General features: G+C 39.3%; 1 protein-coding gene across 2 annotated transcripts in view; it reads right to left on the bottom strand.

Moving 5' to 3' along the window:
- The window catches only part of LOC106954542 (bromo adjacent homology domain-containing 1 protein), a 41037-nt gene that overhangs the window by 12618 nt on the left and 4026 nt on the right, over positions 1 to 24393 (bottom strand). Inside the window, exon 2 of one of the 2 annotated variants that reach the window (XM_015044129.1) lies at positions 2175 to 2265. The exons of the other annotated variant lie outside the window; for it this stretch is intronic. Coding sequence (XP_014899615.1) covers positions 2175 to 2181 — 7 coding nt within the window. The 5' untranslated portion in view covers positions 2182 to 2265. The remainder of the gene's footprint in view (positions 1 to 2174; positions 2266 to 24393) is intronic. 2 annotated transcript variants of the gene reach the window in all.

Genomic DNA, 24393 nt, shown 5'->3' with positions numbered 1-24393 from the left:
ACATGTTTTATTTTCAGCATGAGGACGAACTCAATGTGACGCACACTGACGTACATTAAATCAGGAAAAAGACAACAAAAAAAATTATAAAATACAGCCATTAGTAGTTTTATTTTCTAGATACTAGCTAGCTAGCTAGTTAGTATGTAGCTACTGCACTTTTATAAAAGATTAACTTTTTCCATAGTATTCAGCTTTTTCACTGTTTTTATCAATTATGAACTGCTTCAGTTTAGGACTGAATGTGAACTGAACTATTCTGCACAAAACAGTGACTTTTTATAAGACCACATATAGAAACAATAAGACTATTATTATCCAGTTCAGCTAAAATTCATGTTTTGCCTGATGTGGTCTGTATAAAAAAAATATAGCACCGAAATGACCGTTTTTGTTTTTTCACAAGAATAAAGAAGAATCCACCTCAGATTTTACTTCTCTTAACCATTTTAGATTTTGAATTAGAATTAGAAGAACTGTATTTCTTATTTTAAATTACTGAGATTTTATACAATATTGTTGATACTGAAGCCTGGAAAAATTAGGTAAAACATGTAACCTCTACCGAAAACAGAAAGCTTGCTCACATGAAGTAGAAACAAATTAAATATTGTTGAACAATTGACTAATCTTAAACATATTGATAGATGGGTTACTTGAGTACATATTAGACCTCAGCTGCTTTAAATTTTTAATTTCGGGTGACTGAAATCATTCCTAGGGTTGCCTGGAGTAGAGCTACTCTACAAATCTTACCTCCACAGAATCTTATGTTAAAAAACCCAAACATTTATTTTAAAACCAAACCAAACCAAACCAAACCAGTGTTACTTCAGCCAGTTAAATCCACACATCTACAAGACTGTCACCAAAGTTCAGCACCTAAAGCTAAAAACCATAAAGGACGTCTGGGATATGAAGCAATCAAAAAAATTATGGCAGCCTGATATTCTTCTCATTTTCATTCAGTTGTCTTCGCTCTAGAGGGCAATTACAAAAACTGAAATCCGTCCCCTTCCAGTGACAAAGCAGAAATTGAGACAAATCTGCCAGTAAATGAATTTAAAGAGCTTGTCTTGTTTTCCACACGCAGCACTGGAACAGGATTTCATGCTCCGTTGTTCCGAACCCCGACGCCACATTTATTGCCTCTATTTGAAAAGCTTAATTTGAGCCGTGCAAGGTCCGACTCTTATTAAAAGGCCCATCTGCTCTGTGTTATGGTAAAAAGCAGTAGTGGGTGGAGATAGCAGAAAACCAACTGGTTAGTAGGTGCTTTTAATATCTTGAGGAGAGAAATTTCCAACAGCAGAATGAAGAAAAAGCTTTCAGAGAGTTGGTGTGTGAAAGACTGATGTGCTTTAAGGAAACAGTCACTTACACACACAGCTGTCAAACAGCAGCACGGCTTGTTTTCACAGCTCTGTGTGACCTTAACTCTTGTAACGCCACGAGAGAAGCTATATTTTAAAATACCTTCCAGAAACATTCATTCCTCTTCAACCATTCAATTACACTGACTGGGGTTTGATATGACAGAATAGCACATAATTGTGAAATAGATAGAAAATTATTCATTTGGAAATCTGTAAAGTGCGGCGTGTAAATATATTCAGCCCTGAGTAATTATTCAGCTGCGGTTAGAGCTGCAGGTCTCCCGCAGTACGACTCTTTTGGCTTCTTTTTGCAGAGTCCTGCCACCGATTCTCTACTGGAATATGGTCTGGACTTTGACTAGGCCTTTCTAACAGATGAATAAGCTTTGATCTAAACTACTCTGATGTAACTCTGGCAGTTTGCTAAGGTTTGTGGACCAGCTGGATGGTGAACCTCGATGTCAGTCTCAAGTCTTTGGCAGCCGCTAACAGATTTTCTGTAGCTGGACGATAAGACTGATAATAGTTTCATATCAGATGATATCAATAATCATTGATTAGTTTTTTTTGTTTTTTAATAACTGAAATGCTGCAAAAGCTGGCTACGTGATTTTTTTCTCCTAGTTTTATCCAGTCTCTTCTGGAGCTGCTGTATTAATTTTCTCACTTCACTCCACGTTATTCATTTTATTTAATTTTTTTTTTTTTTTTGAGAAATTAAGACGTAAAACCTGAAGCAAGTTACTCAATAGGTTGTTGCTAGGTAACCAAAGAGCAAGTGAGTTAATTGCCACCAACCTTGCATAGCTGACCAGGAGAGGTTGAGTGGCTAAAGCCTTTCCTCTGCCTACATCCCCCAGAATGCTGTGCAGTTCTGGATCAGCATTCACTGAAATCATAAATTGATATTGATCACATGTTTATCATGATTTACATTGTTATTGATTTATTGCCCAACCCTAAACTCCCCATCTATGGCTTCATTCATCTGTCTTTTTCCACTGTGGAAAAGTTCATCCATACAGAATGATGCTGCCACTACCATGTTTTGGCTTTGAGGGGCTTTTTGCATGAAGCCCAAAAGGTTTGACTTTAATTTAACATGACCAGAGCGTCTTCCTCGTGTTTCACCACTTAAAACCTCAACGAAACACATCTAACGTAGAGACTGTAACATAATTGTTTAAAAAACTCAACTAGTGTCACTTCTTTTTAATTGTACTGCATATTGACATTGAAAATAATTTTTAAAAATGATTTTATGCAAATATCAACTGTAATCGGAATAGCACCTTCCACTGGACTTTTGCAGACCTTTTACCAGTCCATAAGACACTTGCAGCTTTTTGAACCACAAGCAAAAACTTTCTACATGATAAAAATGTACCTTTGTTCTACTTTCTCCTGACTAATTATCTTTTTTTCCCCAACTTACAAGAACTTTTTGTCCTATGTCATTATGTTCCATAATTAGTCTCAATAAGATAATGAAATCCTCCCCCATACGGGCAATTGACATGCATTTTTATCCTCACGCTCGTCTCAGTTCCCCTCTTGTTCGAAATGTGAGCAGATACAAACGCTGGCATTAAAATTTGCTTAAATGAGCTTTAGATCACACTCCCGTTAAGAACTGAAGAGAATCGTGAAGAGGATTTCATTATGTTTCAGGAATTTCATCTGCGGCGGAGCAGGCCGAACGCTGCTGACTGCTCAAAGTTCACAGTGGGTCCAGATTTGTCTGCAGTGTAAACACATTACAGGCTAACAACTCCAGCTGAAATGACGGCTCTTTACTAGTCGAGCGCTGGCAGGACGACTCAGACATGTTGGATTCTGTCCGCCCCAATCTGATCGGGCTTGTGCAGCCTGAACAAGAAAGATGAGTCCGGCGTAAATGTGCAAAGCGAGCAAAAAGCGAGGTGAACATTTGGCTGCGGGGCTTCAGAACCAGGTTGTTTCGGAGGGTTTGAAACTGAACCGGTGAGATTCCAGACCGTCTGCATGGTGCCCCACCTTACTAAATATTTACAAAACCAAAACGGCTTCAGGAAATGATGCCCTCGCAATCTCCTCACAAAGCTTTTCTTTTGAGTGTTTATGAGTTGAAACAAAAAAACAAACAGGTAGTGTACAGATTTAAGCATTTTTGTAGCAATGACATTTTTACCTCTTGGCCAAGATGTGGAAAAAGTATTCACACCTCATGGGATCTTGAGTGGTTTTGTTATAAAAATTGAAAGTATTTCAACACACAAAGTAGCACATTAACATGAAGTACAAGGAATAGAGTATGCCAACTTTAAAACTGAAGTTGTTGCAGCTCATTAGGAAAATCTGTTGACAAGACAATTACTAGATGTGCTCTCGTAAAACCTGGTCTTTATGAAAGAGTGGGAAAAAGAAAGTTGTTGGGGGGCCGGAGGGGAGAACCCCATCAGAAATCTGATTTGCAGTTTCCTACAAGCCATAGGAGAAGCGGAAGTTGAGTCCAATGGCCTTGTATCCTGCATGCAAAACAGGATGAGTAAGAAAACAAACGCTGCGCAACACGCTGAGCGTTCCACAGTGAACCACGGTGGTGGGAGCATCATTCTGAGGGGTCCATTTTCTTCAGCAGAGGGAAGACAGTAAAATTAATTCAGTTTATAAGCGAGCAAGGTTACCTGGCTTCTTTAAGAAGGTAGTGCTAAGAAATCATGTGTTTGAAAGGCCTAGTCAAAGTTTTAAGACCTGAAAGCGCTAACCCTTTTAGGACACCAGACACGTAATGTGTGACTTGTGTCAATAAACTACATGCTGTAACTGAACTTATTCAGATTTTCATCTTTATTGATTCTCTCACTGAACAAATGTGGGAGAAAAAAAGTAAAACTAACAATCCCAACAATATGGACAGCTTGTTTTTTGATTTATTTTTTTTACATTATTAACTGGAATTTATTGTGACAATGATAAATCTAAGTTTGTATAAGACATTTATCATGATAAACAATATAATTAATACCCACGTCTGTTTACACTACTTTGTGTTGCTTTTTCCACATAAAATCCCAACAACCTGCCTTGAGGTTTGTTGTAAGATGACAAAAAAGTGAAATTATGAGAGAGAGTAAACATTTCTGTAAGGCTCTCTAGTGGTGTGAACCTTGTGGGCTGAAAGTGACAATCAGGTCTCAAAAGACATTTTTTAAGATGCATTTAATTTTCTTTTTCTTGTAAAAATTAATTAAATAACCTGCCAGATAAATGACTCTCAGGACCCGAACAATCAATGCCCCATCAACTTCTGCTATTTCTGAGAGCCTCTCGCATATCAGTCAATCATCAATCTCCAGTGTGAGCTCGGCCCAATCAATCACTCTGTTTTTACACAGCGATCCGCCGTCCAGCAGAGCCAATCAGGATTCATATGCAGCTTAATATTTCATGCTACATCCTCCACCCCCTGCATGGCATTTTCTCTTGTGTGGAGGCTCTCTGACCAAAATGCAATTTAGTTCTTTAAACACAGTTGGGCCTGGTGATCCTCAGGAAGTAATTTCCCTTTTATGGGAAGATCAATGACCCTGTGCTCTGTCTCTAATTGGTTAGAAAGCGGAGCATTAGATGCTCTCAGGGCATCAAACAGCAGACACACCAGGACTCCTCTGCTGTGCTCAACGCAGTTTCTCAAGACTCCACTTGAGATCTAATGGCCTCGACGATAAATGGACACTCTGTTCGGAAAACACGCCGATTTCTGATTATTGCAATCATAATGAAAGCCGGCAACTGCTAGAAATTGACCTTGTGCTTCAGAATTGAAACAGAAAGTAACGTGACGGGACGCCAACTGCGCATGAAATGTGATAACATTAGTTCAAGGCGTTATCTCAGAGGGTCTGAGGACACAACTAAAAAGAATCATAACACGACTTCCACAGGCAGAGATGAAAACGATGCAGCAGAATCCCAACCCACTTTTCATTATGGACCATTATTAACTGTACATCTTTTTATCGTTTTATTGTAACATCTACAGTTTATCTGGTACATTCAGAGAATCCATGAATATTTCACGAAGGACAGCACAATATAACGTCATTAATAAATAAGCATGTGGTATTTATATGTGGGTTTCATCACAGATTCGCAGTTATGTTCGGACAGATTGGGAGGTCCAGATTTAATCTTAGTAAAGACCGACTAAGAAATAAAAACAACTAGGAAATTTGCATATCATGGGGCACAATTACTATAAACTACAAGCATTTCATTTTAACAGCGTAAGGTGTTCTGATCATAAGTTAAAAACATGTTAGAAATAATTATGATTAAGTATTTAGTATATTTTTCAGACATAAAAATCATGTTTTAACTTCTTTCTTGCAGCCTGTGATTGACTACAACAGAGTGGGTACTTTAGAGATTTTTCTAATGTCATAAAGTATGTCCCATGTGATGAAATAACAGCCACAAGTAAAACAAAATGTGTAAAAAAAAAAAAAATACTAAGTGAATTTCTAGAGATAAAAATCTTACCAAGGCCTTCTGGTTTTACTGTTAATCCTTATCTTTGCTGTTCCACAAGAACCATCTTAGGGATTCTTAAACAAGCTGTCGACATTTTTTTGTTCCATTTTTAATATCATAAAGTAACAAGTGGGCAGATAAAAGTGATTAAAATGCAGCCAACAACCGACACGTTTACAAAAGCTTTCCAAAGTTATCCAACTCATTCGGCTTAGTTCTAGAGAGCTGCATAAAGCAGGGAGAAATGGTTTGCAAAACAAGTGATTCGGGAGGTAAATCTGAACACAAAATATTAGCATTTTCTGAAAATAATAGAAATTTGTTTTAAAATGTTGCAGAATATTTAAAAAATAGCCAGAATGGAAGAGCTTTGGTATGGTTTTGTCAATTAACGTCACATATAAGTAGGTTTAAACAAAAGATACAAGGTTTCCCCCAGAAAACTTGCTAAGCCTGGTGGTGTTTTAAATTTTTTTTTAAAGTTGACATAAAATTTGAAAATATCAGTTGATAGTTATGCGTTATTGAAAGATTAATACCTGAACACCAACTATAAAGTCTTAAAAATGCAAACATTTTAAAAGACTTAAATAAATAAGTAATAGTAAGCCAGGTGGGAGCACAAGTAAAGCCTGGAGGCCCGCCAGGCTTATAATACACTGGGGGAAACTCTGGGATAGATACAATGAAACCACAGGAACATGGTCGAGGTTGTTTATGTTTAGCAATTCTCTCTTAGCAATTCTGTGCTAACATTTGATAATAAAAATCAACTTAAATCACTTTGTTGATGAAAAGACAAAGTGTATGAGTTATCTCCCAGCTATCACTAAAGTCTGTTATTTGGGAAAATTATAGTTGCTTGTTCTGCTATATTGATGATTAGGGTTGGAAATCGATAAACACAGAATTAATCTACTTTCCTGGCTGTCTCAGTCCCTACACACACAAAAAAAGTAATTATAAAGTTGGATTTTTCTACATTTGTAACTGCGACATTGTCCTTTTATAATGAAATAGTTATTTTAAGCACTTTTACCCATCTGTTCAAGAAGCTCCAATAAATGGTGCTTGAACTATTTTCCTCCAATATTGTGAGTAAAAGCGGTCCCTCTGCATCTCCATCTTGTTTGAAACTCCAAAGCTTGGAGTTTATCTGATGCGGGTTACTTCAAGACAAACGCCGTCAGACGTTCAAAAGACGATGCTTCAAAACGCTCTGTGATCCGATGATGAGATCTGAAGCCAAACGCCGGCGGCGCGTCAACCATCCCGTCTCCTCATTCAGGTCGGATTGCATTCAGCGAATTAAGAGAAAGTGATGGACATCTGGGCTCCACATCTGTCCAATATTGATTTGAGAGTCACCCCCGCCTGTTGGACTCATGGTAACGCAGCAGGTTGCCGTCAGCTCGTGTAGCCGTCGCTACACTGTACGCGTGATGCACCGCCAGCTCACGCAATAAAAACGAAACTCTGTCATTTCACAGAGGTGAAGAATGAAACCAAATCTGATATTGACTTTGACATCCATCTGCTGGTTGCTGTGTTTAAAATACTAGGTGAGTGTACATTTTCTGGTTTCTATGGTTTATATCTGCGTCATCTGACCTGAATATGACATGTGCACACTGAGCCTACACAGTGCATAACAGAACTCAAGTGCTTACTAGGAAGGAGGATCAACTAAATGACTAGAGCGGAGATGCGCAGTGAAATCACCGTGACTTCAGGAGCAGCTGCTAAAAGGAACAAGAGTCAAGACTTCCTATAAAAAAAAAATAAATCAATTTTTTCCCCAATGTGACTAATTTCAACACTTCAAATTGAGATTTTACAGAATTGTACTTGCCCAGCAGACAAAAAACACATTAGAACATTATGTTCATCATGTTCTCGGGTTAAATCAGGCTAATCTTTTCTGTTTCAGATCAGTTAGATTTAGCAACATTTAATTTAAGAGCTAAATGACAGAAAAATCCAACTGATACGTTTACATACAATGAGATTAACACAGATAATGACATCATGGCTTTGTAGGGTCAATTCACACACAAAAAACTATTTTTATTTAATGCAGCCCTTCAAACAAACTGCTTCCAGTTTGACATAATGCAAAAGAAAAAAGAAAAAAAGATATCAAGCAGAGAACTGTGGACCCCCACAAGTCTTCACATGTCCGGTTTATCAAATTTCGAGATTCCTGAAGGTGCCACCTTCATCTGATCAAAACATAAACAGCATGGGGATTTCCAGCTATTGTGCTATTCAGACAGGATTCTGTTCAGAGATTAATGTGTTTTGGTGTGAATTTTGTGTATAATCCCCATTAAAAAAGAAAAACCCTTGTGAAAATACTGACTGAAGCTGGTGAAAGGAGATGATTATCCTCAGCAAAAGGAGTCCAGAGAAAGTTTAGACAGACTTAATGCCAGAATGAACAACAAAACAAAACTGCATACCAACATCTGGTTTCAACTGGGTTGCATATCGAATTGTAATGTAAAAACTAAAACGACAATATCAACTATCAAACATTTTCCTGACTCTGCTTTCTTTACGGCTTCAAACGCTCTCCCATTAAAAATATACGTTCAGAGTCCATCCGTCTCGAGAAGTATATTATCAATATATCTGGTGTGAATGCCTGACACTTGAAATATAATATCTTAATAAATATTGCAGCCAAGCAGTCGTTTGATATTGCAATATAGCACACACTGAGAAGCGTTGCAGACTCTCGTCCCAGCCGTGAACTGCATCGCCCCACCCAGACAGTCACGGCTTAAAGACACCAACAGAACCAGAAAGCAAAGACGAAACCCTACGGTTCTTGAACAAGGCGCCCCCCTTCTCCATGACTACATCTTGAAATCTCGTTTATAAGCGCCACAAAAAAACAGCCTCGGCCTCATGCTGAGTAAGAGTCTTTGGTTCGCCAACAAACGCATCCCCAGGTACATTGACCTCTTGTATAGCCCCCATGCAAAGTAATTCTAAGTATTGTGCCCTTAGGCTATAATAGATATAGATAAATCAGTTCTGCTTTGTTAGAAAAGCACAACTGTCTCTTCTGGTTAGTCTGTTCAGAGAAAAATCGATCAAAATAAAAGATCTGCCGATAAAGACGGCTGACCGATCAATCAGCGCACCCCTTTGTTAGTTCTCACTCAACAAAAGAGAAAGCAACAGCAGAGGAAAGGAGAGACTAGAGAGGGTATATGGAGTATAAACCACATAAGAGTTATAGTTAGAAGTCAGAGGGTAGGAGTGGGATAACAAGAGATGCATCTAATCTCTGACAAGCGAGAGGAGAAACGCGGTCTGTGAGTGTGCGTGCGCTTTTCGCACAGAGTGCACCAGACAACCTCATGGTCACACAGTTTTAATAACGGCAAGTTCTTGAGACAGACAGCAATCAGGGAAAATTTTCTTGTCAGGGTAACAAGTCCTGGTCGAGCCTCGCAGACCCCGTCCTGTGTAGGTAGAGGTTGCCCGGCAACGGGGTACGGAAAAGTATGCCGGTGTTTTAAAAAAGCAAAATAAAGATTATCCGCATTTATAAATAAGTGTGGGACAGATTACGCTTGTGACTGGCCCCCCGGCAGAAGCCGCAAGCATTAATGACACTGAGAGTAACAAGTGCTATAGAAGGCAGCGGTGGAGAGATTCCAAAGAAACATGTTGACTTGGTGAAAGTGAATTATTAAATCTAGACTGAGGCAGAGAAATGTTGTACTAGGCAAACGCAGGAAGATGTGATGTGGTATGTTTGCAGTTTTGAACGACAAGTTGGACAGTGTTCAACACTGTGACTGAAAAAAAAAAACTTAAAATACAGCAATTATTCACGTATCGACTCAATGAGAGACGATGTTTGGAGTAACTCTGTTCTTCATAGGACTGAATGAAAAACTTTGAGGTGGCTTTTTAAAGGCCATTTTTCTGAGTTTTTGTTCAATTTCACACCATTTTCAAGACATTTAAGTCTATTGTGATTTAAATTAAGACTGAGTGTCTAATCCAGCTACAGTAATCCGGAAAATTGCACTTTTTTTTCCCCTAATGGCAGATTTTTGGTCTGAAATCTACATTTATTTTTAAATATCTCAACCACCAACTTTGGTAGCAGATAGTTAGCACAATGATGCCATGGTTTTCAACATTTTTACAGATAAAAATCTGAAAAATATTTGTTAGTGGTTTAATACACAAAATTAAACAAAATCATTAAAGTTATGGATAAATATTTAGAACAGTTCAAAGCAAAGCTAAGTTGCAAAATAGTTTCCCAAGTTTAAACCTCTAACAATCAGAGAAGACACAGCCTAGCAGACAGGTTAGACGTTATTATAAATATTTTTATTACACTTCACAATTCTGCACTACATTTTATTTATTCATCCTATATAAAATAAATCAAAACGTTAAAACATTCGAAGGTGACCTTTTACAGTGCAGTATTCCTGAAATCCCTGTATTCAATATAATCTCACAAAAATAAAATTACTGGTAATAGCGGCTAAGGCGCCAAGAAGATTTCTTTTTTATTTCAATTCCTTAAACAAAGTACAATAAGCAACTTTCAAGAGCAGAATACCATCACGGGTTCACAGACAAGGTTAAATACACAGTAATAAATTCCTTCCGATGGAGCTGCTTCCTACCGTGCATCATGGGCCTTGTAGTTTTTTATAGCATAATAACACCGGACTTCTATTTCTATAAATACAAAGCAGAGAGCAAATTAAGGCTGGCAGTGTGTTTCTCACAGTAAGCAAAGCAATGAAAGGAACAATGAAAGAAGAAAGATAGACTGAATGTACTTTAAAGTGTGATATGGAAAAGACATCTAAATGCCTAAAATTGAAATTGGTAAATGTATTTTGACATTTTAAGTCTGTCCTACTACCAGACATGCTGCTCACTTCCAACATTTTAAAAGCAAATACGAGTTTACTATCCTTCCTACACTTTTGCATGACCATTGTTCTGCAGGGGATTGCTTGGTGTTGCCCAACCAAGGGTGATGCAGTCCAAGAAAAGCAAAGACGAAGGAAGACAAGCCTGCTCACACTCACACCTCCGCCCAAATCAAATCAAGAGTCGCCGTTTGAGCCCCAGCCTGATTTATGTCTTTGGAGTGGAAATCAGAAACCAAAAGAGTTCAGAGGAAACCAATGCCAAGCCAAGAGATCTAGCAGATTCTTCACAGACAGGCCCCAGCTGGTCACACGTTCAAGCCTTAAAACCTCTGTCTTGTGAGGTAGCAACACCTAACATCCAGCATTTTAAATGGCAGTCAGTAAATTGCAGTCTAACCTAACAGATGACAGGTTTTCCGAGTGTGAGGCTAAGCTTAAGGAATAGGTTAAGCTAGTGAAGGAATAGGTTAAAGGTTTGTGATGTGTTGAAGGAGCCTGGATAGATCAGCTTTGGGTTGAGTTCAGAGGCTTTCCAGGAGCGCCTAATTGTGACTTCTGTTTTTCCTGGGATGCAAATACGACAAGACAAAGAGATCCATTCTTAAAAATGGGAAGGACAAGAGAACATGACATTCACAGTCAGATGTTTGTGACTGTGAACCTCATATTACTCATTACTCATAATCAGCCCATATTGGAAATGATTTTTGTTTTTAGAAGAGATTTGGCTCTGATTAAATCCTTCTTCTACTTCTTATTATTTATTATGAGAGAGAAAAATCTACTTTTCCGTTTAATTAAAGACAAAAAAAAACGTGCAGTAAGCCACCAAATATTCAGAATAGTTTGCATGATTAGAACAATAACCATAAAACAGCTGGTGGCTATCACACCACCCTCATCATCACCTAGTATTACACCTGCAATTAAACCTCATGTACTCGGTTCTGCCTGGAAGTTTCAGGCTTTCATGTGGAGCCACGGCAAACACCCGCAACGCACGCATCCAAAAATAAATAACCGGCCAGGTGAGGTTGCTGAGAGCTTCTTACTTCACATTTTCCATGCCAGGCGAGCTGAACCCGAGCCGCCGCCGCCGCGCTGGCTGGCTCGCCTGGCACACACCGACCGAGCCTGATCCAAGAGGAGGCAAGAACCTGAAACATTAGGTCACCGCTCCTGTTTTCTCCGGGACTGTCTCTGCAGCATTGATCCGGATTGAGCTACCGACACAGACATCCATCCACACGTTTGTATTTAGAGTGTAGAAATTACACAGACGAACAGGGCCCAGTAATACAGCAGGATGGAGAGTACAGTACAGCCTGACGTAGCTGCCCATCTGAAGTAGCCAGCCAGGCTCTAAATACGGGTTAGAGAGAGGACGGTGTGGTGGTGGTGGGGAGGGGGAGGAGAGCGCTTTACCCCAACACACAAACTAAAGGGCACTCACCCCTCTCCTGGTCACACACTTATTATTGTTCGGGTTGAGTATTACTCACACGGCGGCTGGTGCGGTCGCGGTCCTGGCGGAGCTCGGCAGCGGCAGCCCCGTGCGTCGCTTCTGCTGCACGAAGCGGAAAAATGGGCTCCGCTCCTCTCCGCTCCTGGCGGTCGGAGCAACTTCAAACATCCAGACAGCGACGCGATACACCGAGGTGCGTTAACTCCTTCGCCTTTCCTCCTTCTTTTTAACAAGGCAGAGGAGGAGAGTAGGGGGGGGGGGGGGTGGGGGGGGAAAAAAGCGTCGAGCGAATCCGCAGGGAAGGAGGGAGGCGAGGCGGGGAGGTGGAGGGAGTCGGGACTGGTGCGGCGGCGGAGCTCCGCAAACTGGGAGAGCTGGGGAGGAGTGGAGCGGAGAGGACGGTCGGTGGCGCTGCCTGCGAGATCTTCTCTTTCTCTCTCTCTTTCCCCTGTTTGTGTGTGTGAATGTTTGCTCTTCCTGGTTGGGCTTCCACAGAATGGCAGAAACTTAATCTAAAGGCAACCGCGCCAGCACGGACCGGCCTGGCTTTACGGACCCGACAGCTGTTCCAGGGTCAGGAGGTGCGGGGAAGTAAATATGTGCGGGTTTCTCGGTTCCTCTCCACGATAGCGCTGCGCTACATGATGGGAAGATTGGTGTCAGGCCATTCCCCCCCCCCGCACAACTACACAGAGCCTCACCCTGTCATTTCGTCGCGACCAAGCCACCGAGAGTCAACCACCAGTGTCGAAAACACGTCCAGAGAAAACACATTTAGTTCTATGTTAACAGTGTCACATGTGGTGGATATATGAAAGATTTAAAGGCGTCTGGTGTCTCAGAGTGTGAAACTCCGCACAGTGCTATTTTACTGAAAGCGTTGATAAAGGTCAATCCGTTCCCTTTAATTTTACCGACAATAAGCTGGCATCAAAAACAAAATCCCACGACTAGATCTCCAAACTAGACGAGTTTCTGTAAAAAGAAAACTCAAGACTCCTGTGTCGATGTGGTGAAACTCAAGAGTTCTTTCTTTCCACACTTTTACTAACATGTCTTGCGCTGCAATAATTATCACAAGAGCTGCAACCCCTTCCAGCTCCAAGGAAGAGAGAAAACAAAATGTGCTGCAGCTTCTTTGATGGCAATATCGTTTGAAATCCAACAAAAAAAGGAGAAGAAGAAGACGAAGGGATTGCAAGATCATCCCCATTATTGCATCTAAGCATATGTCTAAACCTTATCCAATTATCATTCAAATAAAAAAGGCACATCAAAGAAAATTCTGCCGTTTGATGTGTTTATAGCCCAAGAATGAAGAGATTTAGTAGTTTTGATGCACTTAGTGGGTAGAAAATAAAATCTGATTTTAGTGTTTGACCTCCCAGTTGGAAGCAGAACAGGGGAACGTTTCAGAATAAGATCTTCGGTAAACTGAGTGGAGCATCTGTTCGTTCCAGAATTTAAACCAATGGAAACTGTCCTAAAATAGCAATACATAATAATTACAGGAGCTATGAATTTAGTTACATTTTCTAAACTTTTCCACATAAACTAAACAGAGTACAACTTTTTCTGACTTTTTCCTATTTTATAAGAAATTCTCCAACAGCTGCCGTTCTTCTGTTTTCTCCCGTTTTCTCATCCACGTGTGAACCTTACACCAACTGTAGACAAAAATGTTCAACAATATTTTATAATGTTTTATGTTTGTCCAATGAGCAATTCAAAATGAGTTTTTTTCATTAAATTTGCTTTATGCGGACACAAAATTGTAAATGTTTTGCATGAAGTGTCTTTTTCTTTGGGCTCAAATCATTAATTTTAAATGATTTAAAACTGAAAGAACATCTGTAAAATCCAAGATGTGAAAAGCTATAAAAGATGTTCAAAACTTTTGGAGAGGTGAAACGATGATGGATTACCATTTTAAATTTGCGGCACTTTGGAGGCAAGGACTTTAGAAATTAGGAAAACCATAAACACTATTGATTAAATATTAGAATTTTATTGTCTATAACATTGTTAGAATCTCAGCCAATCTCATGAAATTATATCACTTTCACTTAAGTTTTTAATCAATATAAAACTTTATAAGTTTAAGTAAAACAGGTTAATTACTGAAAATTACTATTTGTACAACAGTAAAAGTTGCTGGACTGTCAATATGGATGAAAAGTTTTATTTGTTGATGCAAAGGAAAACATTTATGGATTACTAATTAAAATTTTCAAAAAGTTAAATAAAATAATAATACAAGTTGCATTCATAGGAATTTTTACAGGTTCAGATAATTGATGCACGAGAATAGAAATAGAGCAGATATACGCTTTAATTTCCCACAGTGGTGAAATTCTGGCGTCACAGCAGCAACAACAATAATACCGTAGCTGTTGTCAAATTAAAAGTATTGTGCATCTGGTTTGGTTAATTTAGAGAAGACGAAAAATGTACAAGATGTGCATGGACATATAGGTGGATAAAAATCAACAACAGACCATTTACAAGAAACTTTGCAAATAACAGCAGAGTTATGAAGACCCTTTGAGTTTTGTTCTTACAGCTGCTGGGAGGAAGGATCGGAGGTGATGTTTCCTTGTGCACCTAGGATGCAGTTATTTCTGGATATATTTCCACTCCATTTGAATACATTTACAAAGTTACTCCAGTAAAAGATTAATTTATTTTACATATACTTATCATGACTGGCAAAAATGCACTTTAGAGACTGAGAGGCACTAATCTTTATTGAATCGTCACTTCTTTTTTTTTTTAACCCCAAATCTTAAATTTAGCCTCTTGATTATATTCCATCCAGCCTGCATGTTGTTTCTGTTTTTATCTTTTACTCCTGCCACAGATGCTTAGAAAGCCATTTTTTTTGTCCATTGGTAAAAATGTTATTTAATCTGAATGAATCGGACCCTACCATCAATGAAACAGCCACTTTGCCACTTTATGGTGACACCAGACCTCTTTCAAGACTAGAAATGGAAAACATTGTGATGAAAAATCAGACATGCTGAAGGGGCCAAGCTGCATACGCACGCAGCATGAACCTGAACGTATTCAGACTGAATCAATCCAAACTCGATTCACAAAGTATAGGCTGAGCTCTTAGTGCTGTGGGGGGAAGCAGTCTGAATGATTCTGTCATTGTCCAACATCAACGAACCAATATGTCAAATTCTTTACAGGAGCTGATCTAATCAGGCGTTTCATAACATATAAATAGATAAAAACAAAAGTGGCACAGTGGTTTGGGGGCCAGCGCGTTGCCTCGAAGCAAGTAGGTCTCTGAACAGGAACGTTTTAAGATACGGTGCTGTGAAACAGAGTTTGTGACTTTACAAATTTCTTCTGTCTTTGCTTTCTTTTTTGTCACGCACACTTTTATTTTGTTTCAGGGCATTTAACTAATTTTACGATTAGACAAAAATAACCAGCTACCCAAACCGACCTGGTCCTTTGTGAAAAAGTAACAACTTTACTTCACTGTGGAGAAATTTGCACCCAAATCTGGACTTGGACTAGGTCACTCCAAAACTTTTGGACCCTTTTTGTTTTTTGTTGGGCACTTTTAGCAATACATTTGTGGACCTGCTATACAACGCATGCGTTCTTGAGCATAAAGTCAAAAACCGACGGGTATAAACCAGATCTTATTTTGGCGAACATGGAATATTTTTGTCATCAGTAGTTTTGGACTGTAGACTCTCCTGGAAGCACTTTTTGTCCTGTCTCTACGTCTAACTGATGAAGGATAAACACTGGTCTTAACGAAGGCAAAGGGGGATGCATTGTCAGTGCATTCTTGCAGTAAATCTGGGCCAGTCTCTAATGAGAAGGTTCCCCACGGTTTCATGTTTTCTCCACTTGTGGATAATGATTCTCACTGAGTTTTGCTGGAGTCCCAAAGCCTTAGAAGTGACTTTTCCAAACTGAAAGATGCCAAAGACCTTGTTTCATCTGGTTTTTGAGCTGTTTTCGAGATGTTTTAGCCTATGTTACGTTATAAGACTGATTCTTTTTAAAGGGTTTCTTGACTCTACATTTCTGACTGATTATAGAGTTGAATTTGGATTCAGTTTTCCAAAAGTCTGCCATTAATTGTAGTCAAATATCTGACAAAAAACAACTATGTCTAATCTTATCAACCAACTCCATAAATACTTTTCCTGTGATCTGAATATAAAGAAAGCAATGCAAAAAAAAGTAAACTGTAACACATCTCCAGTACTTATGCATTGTGAAAGAGGTATTCTTTCACAAACACCTTGTCAGATACTAAACAAAAACTATCTAAAGGCTAAGGTTAACTTCCTTAGCAGGGGTGCCAAGAATGTTAGCAAGTACTGTAAACACGTCTCAAACAACCTTGAGTCCCAATCTGGGCGCCGGCGCTACAGCAAACACAAACCTCATCATTGTATCTGTCAGAGGTGATTTTTATTTCAGCCAAACGTTCTTGTTATCAATTTTAGAGAGTTCATAAGGAAACATTAGAGTCAGTAAATGTGCTCGCTCTTGTAGGCTGCGGCCTCACTGGAAATTAAAATGAACACCAGAACATTGCGCTTCCATTAAGGCTGATTGAAACAGTCCATATGGACTCATGAGCTGTGTGATTGAAGCTGAAGCTATCCTTTTGCAGATGATAGTGATTGTTGATGTTAGTTATTGACGATAGAGCTGTTGAAAACATTTTATTTTAAATGCCATCATCTCTGGTCTTCAGCAGTTGCATCATTACACACAGTCTGGTTTTATATTAATTGTATTCGTAGGCTTCTTTTTTTGTCGCAACATAAAAACACATGGAGATGTTTTCCGTTTTCTCAGACTATTTTGGTTTATGCTGTACAATAATAATGTATCCGTCTTGTCATAGTTTTGTATTCACAATAGTGTCAACTCTGTCTCACTCTTGTTTCACAGAAATACACCTAGCTCAGAACCCAAACACACACACCTAATTTCATAGCCACTCTCTCACACAGAAACATCTCATTCACCTCAGAATCAGATGCACACACATATACACAGTTGATTTGTTTAGCCTGAGTTGAAATAATACATTTGCTACAAACTTCTCGAGGACACGAGTATTGTACTGCGTTTCATTTCATTCCTTTCCAAAGAGTAAATAGTCTATTAAATTTTTAATTGATTTGATCTGCAACACTGGCTGATTTGGAGAAGGAAATAAAATTATCACTGTGGAATTGTAGTTATTTTTCCGACTCTTCATTTGAGTGCCTGTATTAGACTAGGCGATGAAATTTATAGGCACATCAGCCCCAGCAAGAATTATTTATTTTTCATTTTTCCCACTAGCCGCCACTAGTGGTTGAAGCTGAACAAAATGCTGAAACTATGGAAACTGGGACAATTTCAACAATTTCCAGCAGAACTTTGTAAGCAGTCTCTCTCTGTGTATCTCTGCACATCCACCGAGTAAATATAGAGACGCCCAAATGCCTCAGAAAACGAACCAAAAAAAAGCCAAACAGGAATGTTGACTCTTTTTTTTTTTTTTGCTCGGCTGTACCAGAAAGGCTACATAACTGTTTTAACACCGAGAGAGAAATCCTGAATGATAGGATTCCGACTTGCTCGGTATGTGGAGAAATTCTTATTGCACTAAGTGTTTGCTGAACGGTGTCACCTAAGCTTACCAAACAAACAAACAAAAAAAAGACAAGAGATAACCATCCACTCATTAAAAGCGCAGCTTATTTAGCAACGGACTCGCACAATACTAAACTGGATGTCCAGCTTTGCCAGCCAAAACGCTTCATTACCTTTTCATTACGACAGACACCATCAATTTGTGTCTGGACGCCGTCTTCCGCCCAGATACTGAGCGAGCCGGAATCCTATCATTAGAGGACTATTACACCCTGTCCGATGCTGTAACGTTTCCGAACTGTGCTGCAACAGGAGGAAATAGCATCCAATCAGCCCCCATCCTCAGCTGAACAGGTGAATCCACTCATTTCTTCCTTAAACTGCCACATGTCAAAGATGCTCCTGTCTTCCTTAAACTCGGACCACAAATACGCTGTGCCTAAACCCCTGCTGGGAAACATGCAGCCGAAAGCGGCTCGAACTTGGAGCCGTGCATTCGAAGGATTATTAATAACAAGAGGTTATAAAAGAGCAGATAATTCACATAAAAAAGTCAACAGAATGTACATTTTTTTTGCACAGCTCAGTGTGTTTTTTAATATTCAAGTCCACAGAAATGACACTCAGGACTTATTCTGCTGCAACAACTGATATTTAGAGGGCTAGAAATAGCTATTGGTTATGTTTTATTAGGAATGTAATGGTGTTGTCACTGCAGGCAGCGACTGTCACGAGGGAGCAGAAGCATGCTACAGATGGGGAAAAATGGTCCTCTAACAGGAAGAGGACACTGTGAAAAGGTCAGCATGACGGCACATTTTCTCTAATAAATTAGAAGCCCGAACTGAAGCGAACATGATCAAACGAAATCAAACCACAATAGTTAGATGCGCGCCCTCGGTGTTGTGGTCCCCGCCACTGAAGAATCCAGCCCTTTTTTCTTCTGAGCTATTTTTTGGGGTAGCCAGCCTATTATATAACTTTCCTACACTGTAGTATTAAAACAGGATTACCTCAATAAGAGAGAATAAATTTTTCTTAAAACTTTGGTAGTACCTCGGTACCTGCGATCAGCTTCATCAAATTACAGATGAAGAACATGCTAACTACTGCAAGTAATTTCCCTAGAAGAATACCAGCTCAGCTTTTCTGTTGCCATCAGTTTTCTCTAAATCATTCACTTTTTCTGAAAAAGTCTAAATTTTTTTGTGTTAATGGATCCAGGTGTTGAAAGAAGCATGTACAAAGTAGGCAGCTATTCATTTTTTCCAGCAGTTCCAAGTTTTTACTCGACTCTGGAAAGTTTCTCTGTCAGTAAGCCTGTATAGGTGCATCCAAAACATTGTTGGAATCTCAATTCTTTTTCCACCGCATACAAAATATTGTAAAAACTGATAATTTGGGGAGAAATTTATGTGTTCAAGGTCCAAAAGCAGTTGCTAGGCTAGGCAGGTTTTACTGAGCTGCTTGACCAAAAGGGATTGTGCCTTTTTTTCCCCCAGATATCAAGGACTGGTTTCAAAAGATAAAAGGTATAAAAACTTGTGCTTTCAATTCCCTTAAATGTCAAAGTTCACTCATGTTGTTCAAAGTGCAGATTAATGGAGAGCTGCCTGCATTAATCAACAAGGATCTGTAAACCAACGATGTAGCTAAGGCAGGAAAAGCAACAGTATTGTCCATATTGGAGAAATAAAAAATGAATGCCCTTTTAAAAACATCATAAAAGCATAAGTTACAGATTATGCACTCAGGTATTTTTTTTAAAGTCTGCTGAAATACAGCCGCTGCAGATTTTTAGAGCTACTGATTAAACAGAGTGGTGCAGGATGTTTCATACAGACAAGACAGATTTTGTAAGGAGCAGTCAGTTCAAAGCTGAGTCTTACTTTAGTCTGTCACTGACTCCGATTAACATATTTCCCACCAGTCAGAGCAGCTAATAGAGACAAAGTATGCCGCGCTCCCAACAGCTGCTCAGCCTCCGTAGACATATGCTTTCGTCAAATCCCTTATTCTGAAAATCTGCTCTGAAAAAAATAAAATAAAATAAAAATCTTCATCTGAGTGTTTGATTATTTCACAATGGCTCATTTAAAACCTGAATTACCATTTCGTAACACAGAACTCCCAAGATTACTCAAACAGAATCAAAACATAGACGTCTTCTTTGATAAGTTGCTTGAGTCTTGGGCCTTCCTAATTGTCCACTTGGTGGCATGAAATACACAAATCAGAGTCCAATTTTAGAGCTTAGCAACAAAAATCCTTTTACAGAGAGGAATAAGAAGAATAGGCAGTCTTTTATTTCCTCCCAAAGGAGAGCAAAGACACATAAGCCTCAAAATGTGACACACCCAGGGAAGACTCAAAGGTCTAAGAGAGGGATCTCTGGCCCAACAGACTCAGTTTAACCTCACCTGCAGATCTGAACCTCATCACAGGCGTGACAGCGCCAGAAGCCCCCCGGACCTGGCAGGGCAATGAACATAACTTCAGCTATCAGGGCAGAGCTTTAATACCAGAGAGGCCGCGGGAGGTTAATTACAAAATTACAGCTAAAACACAGCATCGTCCCTGTTAAGAACATGACCGAGAGGCCAGCTGCCAACACTCGCAAGGTAAAAACAGGAGCTGCAAAAGATGGCTTGACAGATGAAATCAGATTCACTTAATGAGCACGAGGGCAAACAGATAAGAAGAATCTTTTCTCAATGAAATCAACCAACCATGACAGTAATCTTGCTCCTCATCAAGAGGTGCCTGTGTACAGAGCTGCAGCAAACAGCTGAAAGAAAATATAAAAGTGGTGTATGAAATATCTGACAGGTACTGAAGAAACCTTAATGTAAAGTTATTTAAGCATAGTTATGTCCTCGAAGCAAAAACCTTGGTGGGTACGGATGGCAGCAATAGATTTCACTGACAGAAAGTCAAGAGAAAGTTAAAAAATTCTGCTTCAAACGCATCCTCAAAAATGATTCCAGACCATATTTTGTTGCAAACAGTCTCTCCACATGACTGCTTAATAAAAAGAGACAGCTGGTCCAGTCTCATCATTCTGAACAGTACAGAGGAGAACTTCAAAACGACTTAAGAGACAAAGATTGAACTTTTTGGTGTGAATGTTTGAACGAATTGCCACCCTACACCCTACAGTGAAGCACCGTGGTGGCAGAATGATACAATGGGAATGTTTTGCAACAGAAGGAAGTGGAAGGCCAGACAAGATGGAGGAAAAGATGAGTGCAACAATGTACTCAGACATCCTGGATGAAAACCTGCTCTGGAGCGCTCTTGTCCTCAGAATGGGGCGACGGTTCAATAATCCAAAGCACATGGACCCGATATTAAAGGACTGGCTCCAGAACCACTCTGTGAATATCCAGAGCCAGAGTCCAGCTTTGAATCTGATTGAACATCTCTGGAGAGATCCGATAACGGTTGCACAGACATCTCTCGTCCAACCTGATGGAGGAGGAGAAACACTAAGGAAGAATTGGCGAAGTGAGCTAAGCTTGCAACATCACCATTAAAAAAACCTGAGGCTGTAATCTCTTTTTTTTTTTTCCCCACATTGTCCTGAGTGTGACAAATAGGATGTGTGTAGAGTTATGAGAAAACAGGTTAATTTGACTAAATTTGATTTGGAATAAGGCTCCAACATAAAATGTGGAAAAAGTGAAGCGTGGTGAATACTTTCCAGATGCATTGTGTCGTAGTAAAATCTGAACTATTAATGGAAGCGATGGTGTTTTACTGAAAATTTCCCCTTCTCAAACACAAAGGCTTATTTTTTAACTTAAGAGGAGTCCGTATTTTCTGAGTCAAATGTTCTACTGCTCACAATCTAAACGTCCCTCGCAGTCTAAAACATCCTTCTAGCTCATAAATATGCACTGCTTTTCATCAAAGCTTTCTTCCACTTTTTTTTTACCTTTCTTGTTGGACTCAAACTTCCTGCCTCTGCAACTTAAATCTGCTCACTCAAGTCCATCATATGCTCACCAATTCCTTTTTGCGCAAATAAGGATGGGAAGGCTAATTCTTAATAGTCACAGCAAATTACTGCCTTCTTTAGGGTGCGTTTGTTTTATTTAATCCAGGTGATGGCAAACAAACAAAGTCCAACCATGAGAACTGCTGACTGACAACAGTTCCACATTGTAAACTTTTTCTTTTTAAATTTGCATGTTTATTTGTCATAGCTGCCTTTAGAGGGCGGTGTAAATCTGACTCACACCTGGCAGCGACATCGATAGACAAGAAGAAGCCGCCTTGGGTTGACTAAACAAAGTCGGTGGGACGTTTCTCTGCACAAGGCAGGTTTTGAGGGAAATTAGAGATTTAAGGAGTGAAATAAGAGACATCTCAAATTGTAATCAATGAATGTTGCATTGAAAATGTAACCTTTTTGTGTAAGACCGTTATATTCAAAGGCTGTGGTGCAATCGGCTCTCTTCCAATGGCTGTTTGATCTTCTACATCTATAGAAACATAATACTTCATCGATGTCCTCCAAAGAACACAGAAGTCATTTTCTTTCATATGTTTTATGAACCGTATACAAAATGACAAATTACTTGGCCTCTTTAAAGACCCCTTTACAAAAAATGCAAGAAACTCCATTTCAGAGCAAAGTAGGAACAACATGAAGGATGACTTGGGACGTTTGCACCATATGTTCTCCACATCTCTCAACCACCTTGTATGGATAAAAATGTGGACAGTTGCCAAATCCAAACTATCATTGAGGTTTAGAAATTTACACACAAAGCTGGGGGGGTAAACGAAATGAAAATAAACCCATGTTAAATGCCTTTAACATAAAAAGTCAGAATCGACTCCAATTACACTATTTTGTATTTTATTTGAGATTTGAATTTGTGTGTTGGCAGATTGTCTTTATGGCTCACTCATTAGCACAGTACAGCTATTAAATGGCAGGTCTAGGCGTGAGTCATTAGAGGACTTCCACATTAAATTTTACGACACTTTTGACAGCTCAGTAAAATGGGGTGCGGTCTGTTGGCTCAAAGTGAAAATTTGGTAAAGATTCACTATGGGGTGAAGAAAAAGCCAGCAAGCAATACCACTGAAAGATTAATGTTCAACTACAGCAGAGATGTGTGACACAGGGTTGGCCTGCCAAGATCAGTGTAACGCAAAACTGTTTCATGTCGGCTCTGAAAACTACGTTTGGCAGAAAAAAAGAGCTTACAAGCTATGCTAAAAAGAGCTGAAGCTCTTCAGATTGAAGGGTTTTAATATCAGGACAACACACACAAAGCAAAGGCTGCCCTGTCATTATTTATTAAACAAAAACAAAGCCAGAAGGAAAAGCCATAATAGCCACCTATAGCAGCAATGACTTAAGTAAGTGGATTTCTGTACAGAAAACCACGTATTTAGGATAACTCTTCCAAATTGTGGTGGAGGAGTTTGGACCCACTCTTGTTTGTGCACAGCTCACTTACGATCCCACTTCAGGATTTCAATCGGGTTAAGGCTGTTATGCTTGAAATAACTATCCAGCTGCATGACCAAAGTTCAACTGTCACACAGATGGCTTTGCAGGTGACATTAGGAAACTTAAATCTATCCATTCTGGTATTGCGTGGCATACCTGATCAGCAATCTAACAAAACTCATGCGTTTATCAAAATCCTCTCTCCTGACGAGTGAGCATTTAATTAATCAGGTGCATTTAACTATTACTAACTAACTGCTGCTTTTCATTTGAAACCCCAGTGAAAGTAGTTAGGGTGTACATAGTTTTTCCAAACAAATTGTTTACATTTTGGCTACTTTTCTTTGTTTATTAAATTACATTGTGGAATCTGATTGAGAAACAAAAAAAAATTCAGAAAAATTCAATTTACAACTGGTAAGTGAGTCCGGCAAGGAGTAGGGAGGGAGGACACTTTTGATATAGCCACAAACTTCATTGTATTTTACTGATTGTTTTGGCACACCAATACAATGTAGCGCATTGACCAATATCCATGCGCTCCAACAATCTGGTATTTATGGAAGAGTTTTAGAACAATTTAAGAACGAAAGCCAGAAGAAGATGATCTGGTCATATAAGACCAAAAATATTCCTGGTCTAGTGGAAATTAACTCTACAGACTATCCAAAATACACCATCACCATGGCGAAAGATGCTCTTGATGTAGATATAAGAAACTGTGGGGAAAAGGAAGCTGGTCAAAGTGAATGGGAAGATTAGTAGAGCTAAACCAGGGTTGACCAGTCAGTTACCCCTGGATAATAACCTGCTTTTGTTCAATAACGGCCCAGTCAAACCAAAATCCAAAATAGAAGAAAAGTGACAAAACCTGAAAGGTGTATTTCACAGATGCTCTCCATCAAATCTGATTGATTGCGAAGGTTAAACTGGGGGAAAAAATGCAGTTACTAGAAGTTAGGAGAGGTCTACTTCATGTTAATCCACCAAAAGAGAGAGGATATAAGTATG

The sequence above is a fragment of the Poecilia latipinna genome, unplaced genomic scaffold (assembly GCF_001443285.1).
Source record: "Poecilia latipinna isolate Pla-1442-1.1 unplaced genomic scaffold, P_latipinna-1.0 Scaffold663, whole genome shotgun sequence".
Lineage (NCBI taxonomy): Eukaryota > Metazoa > Chordata > Actinopteri > Cyprinodontiformes > Poeciliidae > Poecilia > Poecilia latipinna.
Note: the sequence above shows the minus strand (reverse complement) of the source record. Positions and strands in the feature narration are given on the sequence as shown.